An 8,450-nucleotide genomic window follows, 5' to 3' on the forward strand; every position below is an offset into this window, starting at 1 on the left:
AGTTGGGCTGCTTTGCTTCTCCTTGGACTTGGGCTTCTTGACTTGAGTCCAAGTTCTCTATAATGCTAGGTCCATTAATCCATAATAATAATGTAGACCACTCTCTTCTCTAATCGAGCCCTTATTCACCGAACTAAATTCCTTTAACTCGATCTTGGGCTTTAATATACGGTCATAGAAATACGATCCCTCTCCAATATCTTCATAGTGGTTTAATAAGCTCGGGAATTGTCATAAATCTGCAGATTCCTACAAAATAATACCAACTCTACAAAAACACTAGAAAACGTATATTAGTAATAAAAATAGCTCCGTAGAACTCAAATAAGCACAAATATGACCGTGGGACGGGGAATAAATATATATATAAAATAGACTCATCAATGGAAGGTCAATTATTTCTAGAGGACTCAAGATGAAGAAGTCTTCGACAGGAGGCTCTAAGATTAAAAGGGTCTCTCGCTTGGATTTGAAAAGGACGGTTCGAGATGAAGCTGTCTTTGATAGCTTTTACTATGATTGGGGAGGTTATCATTTGATTTGAAAGAAAGACGTTTCAAGATGAAGCGGTCTTCGATAGATTTCGCTATGATTGAGGAGGTTATCATTTGATTTGAGAAGATAGCACGAGATAGGCGATATTCGATGGCTTTCGCTAAAATTGTGGAGGTTGTCATTTGATTTGAGAAGATGGCACGAGATGGGCGATCTTTGATGGCTTTCGCTAAGATTGTGGAAGTTGTAATTTGATTTGAGAAGATAGCACGAGATGGCGATCTTTGACAGCTTTCGCTAAGATTGTGGAAGTTGTCACCTAGATTTGAGAAAAACGGTTCGTGATGAGGCGGTCTTCGACGACATTCGCATTAATTGTGAAGGTTATCATCATGATTCAAGAAAATAGCTCTTGATGTAGCAGCAATGAGATACGATGTTTCCTAGGATGTGGAAGATTGTCACAACAAAACTGAGGGTCGTTACAAGCAAAATGGTCTTCAACGATGGATGTTCCCAAGGATGTAAAGAGTTGTCACAAACAACTAAAGATGGCTACAAGCAGAGGTATCTTTTACGATGTTCCCTAGGATGTGGAAGATTGTCAAAAAACGGGAGATGGATACAAGCGAAGTTATCTTCGATCGTATTCCTTTGGATGTGGAAGATGGTCACTAAACGACAAAAGATCGCTACAAGCAGAGCATCTTCGATGGTGTTCCCTATGATGTGGAATATTATCACAGCGGAAAACGAAGACAACTATGAGCAGGGCGGTCTTCAGGCGATATCCCCTAGCTTGAGGAAGGTCGTGAAACAAAATCGGTTACCCTAGAGACATGTACTCGATAGTGCAAGATACACGTTTCTTAACTCTTTTATCTGTTTAACTAACGCTAGTTTGTAGGCATCAGTGTTATAGGAATGATTTAGGATTGCAGAACATTCAGAATCATTCTCCGTCCCTATCGCTACTTTGACTTTTGTTTTCGAAACTTATGTTTCTCCAAAACTCAGTCAAAGTGGGGGCTTCTGTAGACACCTGATTGTGTCTCCCCAAAAACCAAACCCAGTGATGAATATCTTTCACATCATTGATTATCAAACAAGGTGAAATGTAAAAGAGTCTCGTGATTCCCCTGTTTTTAATAAAAAAAATACCTATTTCTGTTTTCAAAAATCTTCCTTTTCGTACCTTGTTTATGAAAAAGTCCAGTCCAGTTCAGTTTGGTCCATGATATGGGTCCAATAATGGTGTATTTTGATAGGGCTTAAAAAAACCTTTCCAACGATATATTATAAGCCCAATTCCGATGAATAATGAGGAAGTTATGGCCAAAATACTAAATTGGGCCTAAACCGGATTTTACCTACGACCTAATGATCAAGAGTAAGGACCAAAGGTTTAATCCCATTTCTAAACTAATTAGGATTAATTAGAAGCTTCTATAAAATTCTAAAAGATCTTAACTATTCTTTTTTTTAAAAGATAAGATTAAAGAATTTGAAACTGAATAAAAACTTTCTTTTTTTAAGTCTTAATTCTATTCGAACTTAAGGATGTTCAAAGACAGTCTAATATTATTTTCGAGACTCATAATTTTAATCCATATCTTATATGGTTGGATAGATCTTGAAATTTTCTTTCCAATGATATATTAAAATATTAATTCCGAGCTATAAAGAAAAATATTTGAAAGAATTATGAAACTCTATCAAAAACTGACATCGTCCCACTATTTCGGCCATATCGTTTTATCTACAAAAGATTTTAATCTAATTCTAATTGGGTTGGAAATTAGATTTCAAGAGCTTTCCAAAGACATATTACATGCCTTGTTTGGACTTCTGGATCAAAGATATGATAAAAACAAAATCTGCAAAAACTGTTGTCCATCGAGTTTTATTCCGATTCGAATTCGGATTCTTTTCTTATTCTTCGACCTTTTTTTTTCCTATAACTACAGGTCATATCTCCACTTTTTCATCATTAACAAACTTGATCATCAACAAACATCTCTCTTCTCTCTAAATCTTCTTCTCTCTCTAATCTTTTTCTAAGTCTATCCCTTTTCAAAATACATCATACTGCATTCACGAGACTTAAACACTCCTAGCCAAACTTGAAGTTGCCTTCTCCCCCGAAGTGAAAGGTTGATAATTTCTGAGGGTTTGGTCCCAAATTCCTATTTTAATTTTTTATATTAATTATTTAATTTAAGATTTTATTGAACTTTACTAACGAGTGTATGGTATTTTGTTATTAGAAAGAGGTACGAGGCACCAATGTAAGGAATTAGCTTACTTCCTATTCTTTAGAAAGCATACTTAGATTTTACTAATTCTTAGTATCATGTTAGGATGTTTTTGTTGCTTTCTAGTATCATGTTTAGGTTGCTTCCTATTCTTTCTTCTATCATGCTAGTATCATGTTAGGGATAAAGTTTTGATCTTTAATGTTTAGTGACATGCTAGGATTTGTTATTAATCATGTTGGTATCATGCCTAGGATCTTGTTAATATTATTAAACTTTAATGAGATTATGATAATGATGATTGTTGTGTCAATATTATTATTTTGCTTGATATATATTATTGTTATTGCTTGATTATGCCTTTTCTGCAAGTTTAAAGGGAAGTTGTACTTGAAATCACGCCTAATAAGATAATTAATAATTTGGTTTAGGCAAATATGATTTTGATTCAAGTGATCGCCAGTAATAGATTTATTTGTGCATTAATATCAACCAACATAGATCAAATAGGTTTAGGATTAATCTAATGATTGCATGTTAGTCAGAAAGCGCACATGAATTTGAGAAGAATAAAGTAGAGGCCTATTTTATGGCGGGTTCAATCTCTTTTAGTTTGGATTCGTACCTATCCCAAAATCTCTAGTCATGGTTCCAGACCACTATGGAGTTAGCAGTCTCTAGGATCGTGAAGGGGTGTAAACCTTCACCCTGTGAACGGTTTACAAGTTCCTAAAACTTGTTGGTGACTCTTTTACTCTGGCTTCTTTCCATTTCCACGCCACCATGCTTAAGTGCATGATCATAGTGGGGTTCAAGTTTGTGATGCTTGAAATATTTCCTACACTGATGTTGTTTCTTTAAATTGGGAGTTACATTTGATTGATGTACGTATATAATGCATTTATTCATGGTAATTTAGATGAAGAGGTGTATCTGCATTTTCCTCCAAGGTACAGTAGCAAAGTTCGCAGGTTGCGAAAGTCTTTAAATGGATTGAAACAAGCCCCGAGATAGTGGTTTTCGAAGTTGTCGAGTGCTCTACGAGGTTTTAGGTTTAAAAACTCATATGCTGATTACACTCTATTTAGCTATGTACAAGGCAGTGTATCTTTGCATGTTATTGTATACGTCGATCCGATGACTTGATTATTGCAGGCTCCTCTCATGATGCCATTGTTTGGTATAAGGCCTATTTGTGCAAATGCTTCTATATGAAGGATTTGGGTGTGCTTAAATATTTCTTACGCATTTTGGTTGCTCGGAGTCCGGAGGGTATCCTTCTTTCTCAACGAAAGTATGCTTTGGATATTTCGACTGAGGCAGGTTTGTTGCGTTGTAAACCCATTTACACTCCAATGGAGCAAAATCATCATCTTGCACATGCTTCTGCTGATCCGTTTGCTCAACCGGAACAATATCGTTTGTTCGTTGGACTATTAGTCTATTTGTCGCTCACTCGACTAGAATTAAGTTATTCAGTGCATGTTTTGGCACAGTGTTTGAGTGAACCACAAGTTTCTCATTGGGATGCGACTCTTCTTGTCTTGCGCTACTTTAAGGGTAGTCCGGGACATGGCATCTTGTTGTGACCTATGAAGGATTTACGCTTGACAACTTTTTATGGTAGTGATATGTCGGCGTGTCCTTTGACTCGGCGTTCCTTGTCAAGTTATTTTGTGTTCTTAGGTCGTTCCCCTATTTCTTGGATGACTAAAAATAACTAATCGTCTCAAAATCATCGGCTAAAGCCGAATATCGGTCTATGGCAATCCACTATTTGTGAGTTGAAATGGTTAATGAAGTTGTTGTTTGTTCTTGATGTCAATCATTCAAAACCTATGCAGTTGTTTTGTGATAGTCATTTAGCCCTTCATATAGCTAAGTATCCGGTGTTTCATGAACATACGAAGCATATTGAGGTTGATTGTCATTTTGTTCGTGATGAGTTGTTAACAGGTAATATTTCTACCTCATATGTTTTGACTGGTCACCAGTTGGGGGATATCCTTACTAAGGCTCTTGTATGACAACATTTTTGGTTTCTGTTACGCAAGTTGGGCATTCGTGATTTGCATGCTCCAACTTGAGGGGGAGTATTAGAGTCGGTTTGGTTTATATATGTTAATGTTGTATATTTGTCAAGTTTATCTTGTTAGGATTTTTAGGAAAATTAGGTATTATTTTGTATTGTGTATATATATGTGATGAATATCAATACAAAAGTCTAAGTCATTTCCTCCTATCGCTCTCCACTTTAACAACCACAACCTTCTTCAAAGTTATCTTTGTATTTATCACCAATTCACCATTTTCTTTCCATATGTATTATGTGGTCATTACATAATTAATTTCTATAACTTATTTTACTTTCTCATTGATTTTCTTACTTGAATTGAAATATTACCTTTCTTCCTTTAATTTTTTCACCTATCTAAGATGTCAATCTAAAGAACATACTCTATTTTTCCCAAAGTACAATTCACATCTTATGAATTATTCTTATTTAAAAGAAATAGAAAAATAAGATTATGATCAAAGGTTAGTTAAATTAAAATGAATAATTAAAAAGTTAGGGTCAGGTTGATTTAAATGAATAGACAAAATAAAGATCAGATAGGGGAATTTTGATGATTGAAGCTAAGGTGAAAGAAAAAATGATAATGCTGGTTTTTTTTAATGGTTGAATTTTGTTAATTGAACGTGTGTAGACACCTAAAAATGTCTCCGTAAAATCAAACCTGATGGTGACAAACTTTCACCGCCATTATTGGTTTGGCTGAGTATTTAATCTTTTTTTTTGGAAAAGTTAAAAATTATATTAATTCTCCAAAGGTTACACTAAAACAGCTGCTAATCAAGCAGTACCAAAACAAACAACAACACACTATACAATAGCAAAAGATCTAGCTATACATCATCTTCCTAAACCATTCCACATTTCTTCTACTAATCTTAGCAGGGAGGACAAACTCAATTCTTTGCCTAATATCTGCCAAAAGCTCTTCAATCACCTTCTCAGGACATTTGATACACTTGTCCCACACAACCCTATTCCTTTCCTTCCATATAACATACAGCAAGCCTGCATATAAAGCTTGAAACACCTGCCTTTTGAATCTGCCAGCAATCAGATTCAGAGCATCATTACACTCCTCTAATGAGCTAGGATCCAACCTCACCTTCAGCCTATGAGCTAGCAAATTCTTGCACATCCTAGCATACTCACACTCAAAATACAGATGCTCAACCCATTCATCAGCATTCTGACAGAGAGGACAACTAGCATCAGCACTTACTCCAATTCTGAATAGGGAAGCCTTAACTCTGATTTTCTTCCAAAGGATCATCCAGCAAATGAATTTATGTTTAGGTATATTAAACCTATTCCACACCCAATTACACCAAGGCACCTCATTATGCTGTTCCTTGAGCCAGTTATAACCACTAGAAATGGAATAACCATTCCTATCTTCTTTCCAGATATTGCCATTATACCCATCTTTGAACTGATCTTTAACCCACCAGATTTGCCTCCAGCTCCAGCTAACATTACTAGGGCATTTATACCTCTTCCAATTCTTCCCTTTTAAATACAAACCATTCACCCATTTCAACCATAAGATGTCCTGCTTTTGAGCAATGTTCCAAATCTGCTTACCCAAGGCAGCAATATTCCAAATTCTGCAATTATGAATACCCAAGCCACCTTGCTTCTTGCTCCTACACACAATATCTCAAGCAATTGGAGGAGACTTAGAATAAACTGCTTTTCCAGTCCACAAGTAATTCCTGCAGATAGCAGCCACCCCATCTATCACACTCTTGGGCAGAAGAAAGATAGTGGCCCAATAGATGTGCATAGACATTAATACAGAATTGACTAACTGAGCTCTTCCAGCATAAGACAAGGTTCAGCATCCCCGTGATTTAATTATACCAGTAATCTTATCAATAAGCAACTGACAATCATCCTTGGCTAACTTCTTGGCACTCACATTTATACCCAGGTACTTAAAAGGAAGAGATCCCTCCTTGAAACCAGAAGTAGCTAGCCATAATATCCTCTTTCACACCATGCTCCACATTACAAAAATAGATGTTGGATTTACCTTCATTAGCAGCCAAACCAGAGGCAGCTGCAAAAGTTGCTAAACTCCTAAAAAAAAAGCTCAATAGAAACCTTGTCTCCTTTACAAAAAATAATCAGATCATCTGCACATACCAAATGGTTCAAACTCAACTTCTTGCACCTGGGATGAAACTGAAAATTCCTCTGAAGACCAATTTGCCCCAAAATTCTAGACAAATATTCCATACAAATAATAAAAAGCAGAGGAGACATTGGATCACCCTATCTCAAACCCTTCTTGCCCTTAAAAAAGCTAGCTAAACCTCCATTGATAGCAAGGGAAAAAGAAGCAGAAGTAACACAGTTCATAACCAGCATAGTGAACTTCTGAGGAATATTCAAAGCTTTTAACATTTCTTCCAAGAACTCCCAACTCACAGAATCATAGGCTTTCCTTATATCTACCTTGAGTAAGCACCCAGGTGGATTGTTCTTTCTACCATATCTAGCAACTATATCCTGCACAATACTTATATTATGCACAATCTGTCTGCCCTCAACAAAGCCAGCTTGATTATGAGAAATCAGAGAAGGCAACACCATCTTTAGCCTGTTACAAAGCATCTTAGTAATGCATTTGTACAACACATTACAACATGCTATAGGTCTGAACTCACTGACAGAAACAGGACACTCTACTTTAGGTATCAAAGTAAGAGTGGTACAATTAAGCTCTTTGAGCATCTTGCCATTTTCTAAGAATTACATCACAGCATCAGTAACCTCCTCCCCAATAATACTCCAAGAATGCTTGAAAAAATTGCTACTATACCCATCAGGCCCAGGAGCTTTATCACAAGGAATAGAAAATAAAGCTTTCCTCACTTCATGTCAGCTAAAAGGAGCATCAAGCATCATAGCCTGGTCTTCAGATAGGACCATTCCATGATTCACAATATCATCCTGCACCTTGATCATGTCCCCAATATCAGTCCCAAGAAGAGACTTATAAAACTCAACAAAAGCATTAGTAACCAAATCAGGCTTATCACACCAAATACCATCTTTATCTGTAACAGCAATCACTCTGGATTTATACTGCCTCTACTTCACAAAATTATGAAAAAATTTAGTATTATCATCTCCCACTTAAAGCCAATTAATCTTAGCCTTCTGAGTGAGATAAGAAAAATACCGCTTCTTCACTAACTTAAACTCTTGGAGCAACTGTCTCTCATTATCCTGAGCCACAACATTCCTTTGATCATTCTGCAAATCCATCTGCACCTTTTCAATATCCTACTTTAACTTCAAATACTTGAGCTCAATATCAGCATAATCCTTTCTATGAAGCTTTTTCAACTTAGATTTCAGCATTTTAAGCTTCTTGACCACTCTGTACATATGCACACCATGAACACTACTATCCCAAACTTGCTGCACAATCTTCAGAAACTCAGGATGTAATGACCACATATCAAGGTACTTAAAACTTCCCTTCTTTCTGATACTAGTACCATCCAACTGAATAACAGCTGGACTATGATCAAACCAAGATTCAGGCATATAGTTCACATACGACTCAAGCATAGCATTAACCCAGCTTTCATTCACCAAAGTCCTATCAATTC

General features: G+C 36.3%; 1 protein-coding gene across 1 annotated transcript; it reads right to left on the minus strand.

The window, feature by feature from the left end:
- Window positions 1-5,653: 5,653 nt before the first annotated feature.
- On the minus strand, window positions 5,654-7,563 carry LOC145610735 (uncharacterized). Its single transcript, XM_081666036.1, has 4 exons — window positions 7,143-7,563; window positions 6,973-7,023; window positions 6,790-6,886; window positions 5,654-6,470 (listed from the first exon to the last, which is right to left on the minus strand). The coding sequence occupies exons 1-4, from the start codon at window positions 7,561-7,563 to the stop codon at window positions 5,654-5,656; spliced, it is 1,386 nt and encodes a 461-aa protein (XP_081522162.1).
- Between the last annotated feature and the right edge of the window lie 887 nt (window positions 7,564-8,450).

Source organism: Chenopodium album, chromosome 24 (genome assembly GCF_948465745.1).
Source record: "Chenopodium album chromosome 24, dcCheAlbu1.1, whole genome shotgun sequence".
Classification (NCBI taxonomy): Eukaryota; Viridiplantae; Streptophyta; class Magnoliopsida; order Caryophyllales; family Amaranthaceae; genus Chenopodium; species Chenopodium album.